Here is an 11,667-nt window from a genome sequence, read left to right as displayed (position 1 = left end):
TGATACCATATATTGGGTAATATTCATAGTACAATTCATATTGATATTACAATAACAGAAGTATTATAATAGGTACCTACCTACCAAGGTATATACCATAGAGCAACGTATGACTATAGACGGGTATGCGCACGGTATAGGTATATTGTCGTCGTCGATTATATTAAAAATATTTTATAATAAACCTACTACTTTTTTCCTAACTCATATGTATGTATTGTCCAGAATTTTCGTTTGGTATCCTCAGTGATTCCCCCAGGGACGCGGAAATGTTTAACGATATTCCTGCCGCGTATGTAGCGCACCAAGCATTATAGTACCCACCATAATAATATGTGAAATGTACGGTCATAGCCATTCGTAGCTTTTACGTTACACAATAAAATATATTTTCTTTGCTTTATTTCGAGTGGAATGTTATCATTATTTATTAAAGGTATTAGGGTAGTAAATATTTTTTAAATTAATTATCATAGCTTTTTTTTAGCTAAATATTCTAAAATAGATTCTAAATAGATATCTCAACACAAAATGTTTAAGCTATGACGCGACAATCAGCGCCGGCGGAAGTGCAGCGCAAAAAGGACAGGTTCCCAGGGCCCGGTGCCTTTCGTCGCATTTTATGATTAGTAACTTTGTAATTTTGTTTTTCAAACTAGTATAATACAAATGTCATCTGCAGATTTAACGCTTTCTTGGAGTTCACTATCATCGTTTTATTCCCAACGCGGCCGAACTACAAGCCACGCTTACGACTGGCAGCCGAAATCAACAAGCCGGATGGTCCATAACTTACTGTGGACGGCGACAGCACAAGCCAGTTTCGACGTTCGCCGACACCGCACAACTATTGCAACTGATCCAGGGCACCGCGCTACGCTGTGTCAGACGTGAATCCCCGGCCAACGCGACAAAAAACAAAACAATTTGTATTTTGTCGCATTGGACGCATCGTATTTCGACAGAACAGCATGGACAGATATCGCCGAGGCAGTCGTCCTCGAATAGAACGTCAGCGGTTTAGTGGCAGCCGCTGGATTTTTTTCTCGAAAAAGTTATCTCGTCAGCTACGACAAATTTCGCATCTGTCTCAAATCACACATGCAACGTCGAACAAATTTTGGCCAAGGACAACAACATCGTCCACGACGTGCTGTCGACAATTGAAATCGATGAGACAACAACACTGTCGGACTTACGGCAGTGGAAAATCAACCAAACTAACGATCCGAAGCTCCGACGTATTATCGGCGATAATACAACAAGTTCGTTGTCGCTGCAGGCGCGCAACGTTCTGATGATTCCACGGGTCCACGTGTTCGTACCGGCGATACATCGGCGTCGAGTATTCGACTCGTTTAACGGTCAAGTGCTCGACGGTCGCCGCATCATCCATCGACTCATCAAATCGCGGTGCTGCTAACCTGCAGACATGGATCGAGGAGGAATCACGCGATACACCCAAGCCTGCGAACCGTGCCAACGCGCCAAAGTACACAAACACACGATGTCCAGGACCAGTATCACATCAAGCGACGTTTCGTTTACACTCGCCTTGATTTGATTTTACTTTTCACCGCACGCTCAATCCGGGCTGATCACCGCCGCAACACAAGTTCCGACCGAGTTGGCAAACGGCACCACGCTCAGACGTCCAGGCGAGTACATTCACCACGCTCAACCCGAGCCACGGCCGATCGAGCTGGTATAGCTGCACGAGACAGCACTGATGTACCCCAGGTACGAACCACGATACTCAACGCACTACGTTCGTGCCCGCCGATCTGAGCAGGGTCAATCATATTATGGTCCGGATCGGCGCAGTCAGGCCACACCACACTCATCCAGCCTCGTTTCGAAGGCCCACTCGTCGTACTCGATCGCCGGTTAAGGACGTTCAAAGTGCAACGCGACCTGTCCACGTTCACGGGAGGAGAGGAGAGTGACCGCACCTGGCTCTCGTACTTTAGGGTTGCTTTTATTTTTTTATAATTTGACAGTCTGCCCACGTGCTGTTCTCCTTCTGTGAAACTCAATAAATATTTTTAATTGATTATAAATTTTAAAATGTAATAATCATCACCTAAATGGCTAAATTAACGTAGGTATACAATAGTACAATACAAACAATTACCTAAGTTATTGAAACGATGCAAATTTTTATAACTAATCATTTATTAAACCATGTTATAACAATACATTTATAGTTTTTTTTTCTTTTACACAAAAAAAATATTAATTATATTCAGTTTATGATAAAACTATAATATTATCTCTATTATTATAAAGTTCTAATAAAATGTATAAAAATAAGTGGAGATTCACAAAACAAATTTATAGTTTATATGTATTATTTTATGTAATATAAATAATGCTAGGTACTACCATTTAATTAAGTATAATATTATACTTTAAAAAATAATTTAGCTTGCATTGAAATTAAAACTAAAATTTAAAAAAATGTATATAATATATAAAATTAAATAAAATTTGGTAAAAAATATTAACTAGATTATGTGCAATAAAAATAAAGAAAGTTTTTCTATTAAAAATTATTAATACCATGGGTTAAGCATACATATAGAGCATAGATACATATAGCAAATACAATTCAATTTTTTATATAATTAATACGATTCTTTTATTTGGATAAAATAAAAGCTTCATCACCAATAAATTCAAATGTATAATGCAATCTATAATATAAACTTTGATAATTGATATGTTATGCTTTATTTATATAGTCTAAATGGTCTACTTAAGGCAACAAAGATAAAAGTATAAAACAAAACAGTGATTGTATTCCAGTGGCAAATTAGCCAGTATATATTTCTTGGGAAAGGTGATCTTTATAAGGAATAATTTTATAAACCCTTATATAGTGCTAAAAATTAATTTTGATTCAAAATATTCTAAAAAATAAAATGTTCTTAATATTAACAATATTACAGTGTTTATATTTTATATAAGCTCAAGAAAATATGTAACCAAAATACAGTATCTGATGGGATGGAAACATTGGAAACCTCCCTACCACTACATAAATAGAGTTGAATATTTTTATTTAAAATTTAGATTACCCTATTACTTAATAGACTATTAGTAATGGGAAAGTTAAGTTTTTGTTTGGTTTGGTTCAATATTGTTCTATGTGTAAGGTCGACAATAGAGTAGTCAATGTATATACGATGCATTTAACCCATGTTAAAAATAATGATATAAAACGTAATCAAGTATAAAAATGAAATACAATACTTATAAATAAAATAAAATACTGATTAATTGTCAACATATAACATTTGAACACAAAATGGACGGATAAGATTACATTGTGTCAAGCGCATAGTCATAAGTCTAATTATTAATAATACCAAAAATACAGTAGAGTCTCACTAATCCAGACCTTGCTAGTCCAGATATATGGATCCATTTCAAATCCAGATTAGTAATCATACTGCAGTTTAAAAATAAAATAATAAATACTACATATCCCTGGTTAATTTTTCGATAAAATATAATAATGTTATACTGGAACAGTGGAGACTGTACTATGAGGAGTAGTGGGTCGAGATCCAGCTAAAGAATGAGTTGTAGATGCATTCAGTGAGGCCATAGTTCCAATCTAAAATACAAGAATTAATTTGTAAATGTATACATAAAAAAAATGAGAAAACACATACTCTCAAATGTGCTAAATCTTCAAGCTTAGTCAAATCAAACAGTTCCAAATACAAAGAATATACAAGTATCCAACCGTATACATTTATGACACTGAACAATGCACCCAACAATATCATGGTAAAATTGTAGCCAAATATGGGATCGTTAGCTATTGAAGAAAACAACCAGGCTATAAATCGAAATACTGTAAATGCAGCAAACGAAAATAACCAAGGCACGATTCGTTTCTCGTGCTCCTGAAAGTTTTAGAAATTATTGTTAATATTGTTTATAATACATCATGAAAAAAAACTCTAATTTTACCTTGCGTAATGCAGATATTAAAATCAAACTTGTTACAAAAATAACAGCTGCCACAACAAACGAAAACAATGAGAATAAGACTAATAAATTTCTGACTGAAATACAAAAACAATGCATAAAATAATTAAATAGTTAAACAAATTGTTGAACAAAAACATAATTATATTTATATTTACCCCAAGAGCTTCCAACATATACAAACTGATAGCTCATGACATAGTAACCATAATGTGTAGATCCAGGAGCAGCCATTGCCAAACAATATGTATCAAATGCGGATGTCACCAATGTAAAAATGCTTAGAAACTAATGTACATTAAAACCATATTAAAGTTAATTATAAATATGAATTTAAAATTATAAAAACCAATTCAAAAATTAATCCATCTAAATGACTAAATGCTTACCAGAGAATAGAAGGCAATGACAAGTGCACCTCTTTGTGTATCAAGGAAATAAGCATCTTTCAATATAGGACGTTGATACCATGGCACACGTAAAGATTTCATGGAACGCGTTGACCTCAGGTTAGAAGATCGGATAGTCAAATGACTGGCATGTATTGAATAAACTGACGGCGTTCCCATGCTGGGAGTTTTACTTCGGGCGTACATTTTAAGAGAATCAGTGGAATCAAAAACGTTATGTAGAATGTAAATATTGAACACTAAACGATAAAATGTAAAACTTAACCGTCAACTGAGAAAGTCTACATACAATACCAAGTTTTAGGAGTTAAATTTTTTTTAAACGTCAGATTACACATTGAATCGTCAAGGTTCGTAAAATTAATATTGTAAGTCAAAACCGTTTTTTGAAAAGTTTAAAATACAATATACATCCACCCGAAATTGGAATGCAAACTCAATTGATGGTGTTCATTTTTACTTGTTAATAATTGTTAACTGTGTAATAATTTAATATTGTTTAGTAAACACAATAGTACAATACACAATTCTCAAGTCAATAAACACGCCCAGGTTGATAGCTGAGAGCTACAAGTGATAAGCGATAACGATCCGCCGTTCAAATTGTGTAAACTGCGTAACCATCCATTCTGATCTGCATCAGCTTTCTTAATATTATTGTGATAATACACACTGGCACACACGAATACACGATGTATTACAGTAATTTAGTAATCACACATTTATAAGCATAACAAAGATTATAGCTAAAAAAATAAGATATATTATATTATATTTAGACAGACCAAAGGCCATGTTATATTATTTCTTCTTTCTTCACCATTCTTGAGGCTTGGCAAATGAGATCTAATTGATCTTTATACTTCTTTAGATCTTTCTTTATTGGTCTACACTATAATATACCTATATACGTATTACAAGATTATCGTCTTATTTTGCTTATTTAATCAATGCTCGAAATAAGAAGACAAACGGACAGCTGCCGCGTCAATGCTAGTGGATCACATATTCACATGCCAAGAAAAATAGTAAAACCAAAATTTAATGACAGGCAACAGGTTTCTGACGCATCGATTTTAAAATAATTGCCTTATAATATATTTTCAATATATTTTCAATATTATTTTAATTCAATACTACAATTGTTTATTTAATGTTTTTACCCATATATTTGGTATAATAATCAATATGTAGAAAAAAAAGTACCTTTAATTAAATTATTCTTTTAGGATAGTTACATAACGGTAGCTTACTTGAAATTTTCAAGTTGAAAATGAGTTACTTATGAAGTTATGACATCATTATAACTATTCTACCATTTAATAATCATAATTAAATATTATTTTAACTTTTAGACACATTATATAATTTAACATAAATTGTAATTTGTTACCACTAATATTAATAAATAACATAATAATATATTATTAGTATTATTAAATTAAAGGTTTAAAGTGTGCTTAATATACTCGTAAGTTTAAATTGTAAAATAAAAAAAAAAATAAAATAATATACTATTTAACTACAATTTTATCTACATTTATAGTAGATCGTATTTTAAAATACTATAAATTTTCAACAAGCCAATAAAACATTGCAAAATACTAAACTGCATTATTCAATTATTGCTAATGTTCAATGTTGGGAGATGCAGCTATGGTAATTAGTGGATTAGTTAGAGAGATTTTATATAATATTAAGCTAGTTTTAAAGAGTATACTATATATTTTAAAATAGATAGTAGATTGAAGATACCTTTAATTTTCAAAACGTAAATACATTTATACATGTAATATTATTATTATCTACCTATATCAATAGCGCGATCTGTGGCCATTTCATCTAATCTTGTGTTTTTTCGGTATGATTTAATTTTTCTTATCCGTTTAGTATCCATCCTTATCATTGTAGACTGTACATAATATTTTGATTTTTGCCTTTTGGTAGTATTCAATAATTCAATTTACAATATCCGTATTATAAATCTGTATTTCTGTCGTTCAACTGTAGTAGTTAGTTTGTCCGAAAAATAATTCATCACCTAATTAATTTGTCAAGATATTTTTTTTCTATTGTTAATATATTCATATAATCATATAAATTATTACCCAACGACCCAACACATAATGGTTGTAAGTTTTATTTTGTAAACTTAATAATTTTTTTATTGTTCAAAATTTGTCTTATTTGATTATTATTTATTATGTAATATTTATAAGCAAATTTAATACAAGTGCATATATTAATATATTAATATATTAAAATTAACTCACAAATTGGATGTAAAGAAACATTACATAGAATTTCCAAAAGCAACTCAGAACTTATTTTTTAAGGTTTTGAAAATTATAATAATTTAATAAACCTACTAATTTTTGTTATTAAATTTATAGAAAATCGCATTACAGATTAAAGCTAATTTAGAAAATGTGACCGAACTAACACCTGATGGCAAAGACTTTCGATGGTATTTAAAAGTATGATAAAAGAGTTTTACAATTATTAGAATTCATTAAAGTTTCATATTAATGTCTTTAACGTCAATGATGGTTCTAAACTTATTACTCTTTAAAAAAATTTTATAGTTTCGATGTACAAATTGTGGCGAAGAATCTGACAAATGGATATATTTATCACAAGATGTTGGTATTTCTAGTTATAACTGCTTGAGCTGATTATTTATTTGATAAATATTTTAGATTACAGTCCCAATGAAAGGAAGTAGAGGCCAAGCAAATTTAGTAACCAAATGCAAAATGTGTTCAAGAGATAGTTCATTAGGTAAGATTTTTAAATACCTACATAATATAGAAATATTTATTGATCCAGCTATAATATTTTTATTTTCAGATATTTTACCTGACTCTATTACAAAGTATACTATAGAAGATTCAAATAAATTTAAAAGTATTGTTACATTTGATTGTCGTGGTTTATCAATCATTGACTTTTCACCTAGAAACGGGTTTAAGTGTTGTGGGATTGAAACTAACACTAAATTTGAAGATGTTAATTTAGAAGAAAAAGAATGGGTTGATTATGATGAAAGACAGAACCAGCCTGTTGGAATTTATGATGTCCAATATCAGTTTGTAACCACAAAATAAATATATTTGTCATCATCAATAATTTAAATGTAAATTCAATATTAATATAATTGTATTAAAAAAAAAAATTATTTGAAGTTTATTTGATCCATTTATTTAATGTCTAATAAATTCAGGAACATACAAAATAATAATTAAAAAATACTAATTAAAAAAACTGAACGATTAATCAATCTTCATCTTCTTCATCACTTGTATCGCTTACCTACAAATATGAACTCAAATTACAAAATCTATTTATCTTATTGAATAATTATTATAACTCACACTAATGAGACCAATTTTAAATGAATAAACAACCATTGTAATAACAGTGACTATTCCTATTAAAACATTTTTTGTCTCTTCTCTCTTATACCAAGGTATGATATTCATTTGCTGCTTAGTCTCTTCTAGTTTCTTCTTTTCATTGCATTTGTGTGCTTGCCAGTCTATTTTGAAATATTCTCTTGTTATTCTATCTATCCAAATGCACAAGTTTTTACATGTCTTCAAATGTGATTGCAATTTGTTTTCAGTAAGAGGTGCTTTTAATAGTGGCCCTAGATAGCTGTAAGCAACGGCATCTAATAATGTAGGATGTGACCCAAAGAAATAGAAATTGTTGCCTAAACGACTTTCCAAACCGTTCATACACTTAATGGCTTCTGCATAAATCTTAATACATATCATAATTTATTAGCAACAAATCATTATTAAAACTGAATTTTAATTAATTTACCTCTATCATAATATCATTGTCAGAATCTAGGTGATTGTACAGTGTATAGATTTTGTGCTTGGCTTTCCTCTCATATACATTTGGGTAATACCAATTAAATGGAAATTTTAATGCATTCCTATACCATGGCTTGGTAAAATTAATGCAGTTACTCTCATCCATCCACCTGTATAATAATAATATATTATCAAATAAACATAGTAAGACAGAAACATGACTTTAAATCGTCTTTTTTTAGTTTGATTACCAAGCAAACAATAATGCTGGTTCAAGTTGAGCATCAATCATACTAATAGCTGCATGTTCTTCTGCCAATTGAAGACTAGTTAGCCCAAAGTCTGGTGTGAGATTCTAGAAAAACATGAATACAAATTTATATTAGAATACTTATAAAATTTGGTACAATATAAATTAGTATACCTGCTTCTCAAGACAATCAATTAGACTGCTTCGATCAATTAATAATCGTTTATTATAACTTACAACAGGCAAATGCCCAGTAACAGACTTGAATGGATTGTTCGAATGGTATATGTTAATTGGCGCATTTGTAAACCTAGCAAAAGCCTAAAACAAAATTGATTCCATTGTTTCAATTTTAATGTCCTATTATATACAATATTTAATATATATTACTGGAAAAAAAATTTTTATAATGTACCAAAACTTCGAGGCATTTATAATCGATTGACGGCAAACCCCAATCGCCTTTCCAACTTTCTACTTCCAACAAGTGAGGTTTAAACATGTTTGGCTTTGAACGTCAGCTTCAGCAAATAAATAATAACGCCGCCAAAAATTATTCCACGATAGCGCAACTACTAAAATAATGCTAGGTACAATAAATAAGTTAAGAAGTTATTGTATGATAAATATTTTAACTCTTGTAGTATAATAATTCAATATCCACTATCCAATATTTAGTAAGCTTATAATTCATAATTCATACAATTAGTTAGGATTACTATAGACTATAAAAATATATTAAATACAATTTATTATAATAATAAGTATTAACTATTAGTAATATTATGTATAATGTATATTGTATTACATTACAGCCTACAGAACATAATAATATTATCTGTGTTTGTGATTCATTTTCATATATTTTATCAATCAACATATTTAGTGATAATAAGATAAAGTAAAAATATAGTTCCAAAGATGTGTTAGACTCGCTCTCGTGCTCGGTACCGTTGGCGACACTGTTAAGTCGTCTCACGAATTTGTTGTACATTACCATTTACCACATTTGCACATGATATATCTACCTTTTCATTAATTCTACGATTTCGAGTTTGTTCGGAAGAAGACACGTTTCCAAAAAATCTTTCTTAAACTATCCTTGACGAATATCCACAACGAAATGGCTGAAAACACCGTAAGTTTGATTTATTTTGATTTCACAACCCGATAGCGATTCGAAACTAACGTTCAATTTTCTAAAAAAATCCGGCGTACATTTAACCATTTTAACCTACAATTTACGACTATTGAAATACATTTTTACCTTTCAAATGTTTCCGAAAGTCTAATTAATTAACTATTTATTTAATTTATTTTAAGCGATAGTCAAACTCGTGGTAGACGCGCCATCTTAGTTTATGCTATGAGTTTTTGTGTTGTAGCTTTTTCGGGTGATTTCTGATTATCGAAAACGTGCCCCCTTCATAACTTCGATAAGGATAGTTGTGTAAACTACTGACAGCCAAGAAGAAGCGGTCACATCTTCTGGTTAAGTTAATTCTTTTTTATATGTGAATAATTAAAAGTAATAATTTAAGGCAATTATTTGTAATAAAAATTATAATAGTTTTAAAATAAAACATTAAGTATACATAGACACTTCGGCAAGAACCTGAACACAATATGTTTATTAATGCTATTGATTTTGACTTCCTCCCTTGAAGTCTTGTCAAAAATTGAGTCATACATTGTTTTTGATTTAGCAAATCCATTATCTGTGTTTGCTTGTCACACTTTATTGTACATGTTTGATTTAACTATAGTTTCAATGATAATGTTTCAGACAGAGGTTGAGCACAAGGCTAAACGGCCTTTCCGTAAATTCACATACCGTGGTGTTGACTTGGACCAACTTTTGGATATCCAAGGGTAAATTATTATTTATTGTCATTCATAACACATTTTAAGTAAACTATTATGTTTTTTAGAGAACAGTTGATCGAGCTGTTGCACTCACGTGCTCGCAGGCGTTTCTCACGTGGTGGTTTAAAGCGTAAAGAGTCAGCATTGGTTAAGAAATTGCGCCGAGCAAAGAAAGATGCTCCACCAATGGAAAAACCTGAAGCTGTTAAAACTCATCTCCGTAATATGATCATTGTTCCTGAGATGGTTGGCAGTATCATTGGTGTCTACAACGGCAAAGTTTTCAATCAAATTGAAATCAAGGTTAGTAAAATTATACTTTTTTATTATACTCAATTTTTATCTTTGGAATAGTTTATTTCATAATTGTTAAGCAATGATGTTTAATCATTTTGTACTTTATTTTTCAGCCTGAAATGATTGGTCATTATTTGGGTGAATTCAGTGTGACATACAAACCAGTTAAGCACGGAAGGCCTGGTATTGGTGCCACCCACAGCTCTAGGTTTATTCCATTGAAATAAATTATATTTTTTTTTTCACAATAAAATAACTCATGTGGTTCTAATGTTGGATTTATTATGTTGGTTATCCTCTTTTCCATACTTTTATATACTTGAAATTAGTTTTAATTGATATATTTTTTACAATGTATATCATTGAATATTTAAAGAAAAAAGTTACTTAATAATAAGAAACAATGATAAGAAAATTTAAACAAAATTAAGTTTCTTAGCTTTAAAATGTATAAATATATATATTATATATATATATATATATATATTAATTATTTGGAATCTAGATTATTCAAATGTCAAAAATTATTTTAAGTTTAATAATTTTTGAGTAACCATAAGTGTATGCACTAGTTTGTAGACATTTGACAGTCCCAAAATACCATCTTTAAAAAAGAATAAATTGCACTTGGAGGTACACTGTACAGTTAATATTAAGGGATCAAGAAGATGTTAAACCTGCATGTGTGTCTTTGTTTTACAAGTATGTAATAAAGCAAATTTTATGTTCAGGAGATCATGTTTAACTTGGTTAGAAAAGAAGAATGAATTTACTTTATTAACATTTAAATGTAAGATTATTATTTTTGACAACCTCATGAGCTTTTTATTATATTTTAACTTAAAAGCATGTTATAAGTATTTTAAAATTATAAATTATACATCTTAAGATACTTCCAACTTCAAAATTAAATTATAATCAAAACCCCATGAGGTTGAAATAATAATGTTGCCTTTAAAATTTCTAAGTCAATTTACTTTTTAAACTAATGGAGCTAAACATGATACGTTGAGTATTA

The 11,667-nt window shown here is 30.2% G+C and overlaps 4 protein-coding genes across 5 annotated transcripts; 2 read left to right on the top strand and 2 right to left on the bottom strand.

The window, feature by feature from the left end:
• Window positions 1-2,339: 2,339 nt before the first annotated feature.
• Window positions 2,340-4,939, bottom strand: pasi2 (Protein). Its single transcript, XM_015510999.2, has 5 exons — window positions 4,392-4,939; window positions 4,161-4,290; window positions 3,985-4,079; window positions 3,681-3,917; window positions 2,340-3,622 (listed from the first exon to the last, which is right to left on the bottom strand). The coding sequence occupies exons 1-5, from the start codon at window positions 4,596-4,598 to the stop codon at window positions 3,524-3,526; spliced, it is 768 nt and encodes a 255-aa protein (XP_015366485.1). The 5' UTR covers window positions 4,599-4,939; the 3' UTR covers window positions 2,340-3,523.
• Window positions 4,940-6,333: 1,394 nt separating this feature from the next.
• Window positions 6,334-7,596, top strand: LOC107163539 (CXXC motif containing zinc binding protein). 2 transcript variants are annotated; one of them, XM_089228995.1, is made up of 5 exons: window positions 6,334-6,544; window positions 6,821-6,889; window positions 6,998-7,054; window positions 7,112-7,193; window positions 7,263-7,596. In XM_089228995.1, exons 1-5 carry the CDS (start codon window positions 6,539-6,541, stop codon window positions 7,517-7,519), a joined length of 471 nt encoding a protein of 156 aa, XP_089085121.1. In that variant the 5' UTR covers window positions 6,334-6,538; the 3' UTR covers window positions 7,520-7,596. The 2 variants fall into 2 exon arrangements, with proteins under 2 accessions (XP_089085121.1, XP_015366482.1); XM_015510996.2 differs by having other exon boundaries at window positions 6,335-6,544; window positions 6,806-6,889.
• Window positions 7,588-9,303, bottom strand: LOC107163538 (metaxin-1). The gene is made up of 6 exons (XM_015510995.2): window positions 8,902-9,303; window positions 8,661-8,807; window positions 8,488-8,591; window positions 8,241-8,406; window positions 7,787-8,176; window positions 7,588-7,724 (listed from the first exon to the last, which is right to left on the bottom strand). The coding sequence occupies exons 1-6, from the start codon at window positions 8,986-8,988 to the stop codon at window positions 7,689-7,691; spliced, it is 930 nt and encodes a 309-aa protein (XP_015366481.1). The 5' UTR covers window positions 8,989-9,303; the 3' UTR covers window positions 7,588-7,688.
• A 158-nt stretch (window positions 9,304-9,461) lies between these two features.
• RpS15 (ribosomal protein S15) lies at window positions 9,462-10,920 on the top strand. Its single transcript, XM_015510994.2, has 4 exons — window positions 9,462-9,624; window positions 10,273-10,358; window positions 10,418-10,655; window positions 10,763-10,920. Exons 1-4 carry the CDS (start codon window positions 9,610-9,612, stop codon window positions 10,874-10,876), a joined length of 453 nt encoding a protein of 150 aa, XP_015366480.1. The 5' UTR covers window positions 9,462-9,609; the 3' UTR covers window positions 10,877-10,920.
• The last annotated feature ends 747 nt before the right edge of the window (window positions 10,921-11,667 follow it).

This window comes from Diuraphis noxia, unplaced genomic scaffold, assembly GCF_037042655.1.
Source record: "Diuraphis noxia isolate RWA-SAM2 unplaced genomic scaffold, SU_Dnox_SAM2 contig0005, whole genome shotgun sequence".
Taxonomy (NCBI): domain Eukaryota; kingdom Metazoa; phylum Arthropoda; class Insecta; order Hemiptera; family Aphididae; genus Diuraphis; species Diuraphis noxia.
The sequence above is the reverse complement of the archived record's forward strand: the minus strand, read 5'-3'. Positions and strand labels throughout refer to the sequence as shown.

Excerpts from the sequence above, each read along its gene's own strand:
- pasi2 (XM_015510999.2), bottom strand. The coding sequence starts at position 4,598 with ATGTACGCCCGAAGTAAAACTCCCAGCATGGGAACGCCGTCAGTTTAT. Across the intron at positions 4,080-4,160 it reads ATATGTTGGAAGCTCTTGGG|TCAGAAATTTATTAGTCTTA; the intron begins GTAAATATAAAT and ends TTTGTATTTCAG. Across the intron at positions 3,623-3,680 it reads AAGATTTAGCACATTTGAGA|ATTGGAACTATGGCCTCACT; the intron begins GTATGTGTTTTC and ends CTTGTATTTTAG.
- LOC107163539 (XM_015510996.2), top strand. Across the intron at positions 6,890-6,997 it reads ACTTTCGATGGTATTTAAAA|TTTCGATGTACAAATTGTGG; the intron begins GTATGATAAAAG and ends AAAATTTTATAG. Across the intron at positions 7,194-7,262 it reads TTCAAGAGATAGTTCATTAG|ATATTTTACCTGACTCTATT; the intron begins GTAAGATTTTTA and ends TTTTATTTTCAG.
- LOC107163538 (XM_015510995.2), bottom strand. The coding sequence starts at position 8,988 with ATGTTTAAACCTCACTTGTTGGAAGTAGAAAGTTGGAAAGGCGATTGG. Across the intron at positions 8,808-8,901 it reads ATAAATGCCTCGAAGTTTTG|GCTTTTGCTAGGTTTACAAA; the intron begins GTACATTATAAA and ends ATTTTGTTTTAG. Across the intron at positions 8,177-8,240 it reads ACAATGATATTATGATAGAG|ATTTATGCAGAAGCCATTAA; the intron begins GTAAATTAATTA and ends ATATGTATTAAG.
- RpS15 (XM_015510994.2), top strand. Across the intron at positions 10,359-10,417 it reads CAACTTTTGGATATCCAAGG|AGAACAGTTGATCGAGCTGT; the intron begins GTAAATTATTAT and ends TATGTTTTTTAG. Across the intron at positions 10,656-10,762 it reads TCAATCAAATTGAAATCAAG|CCTGAAATGATTGGTCATTA; the intron begins GTTAGTAAAATT and ends TTTATTTTTCAG.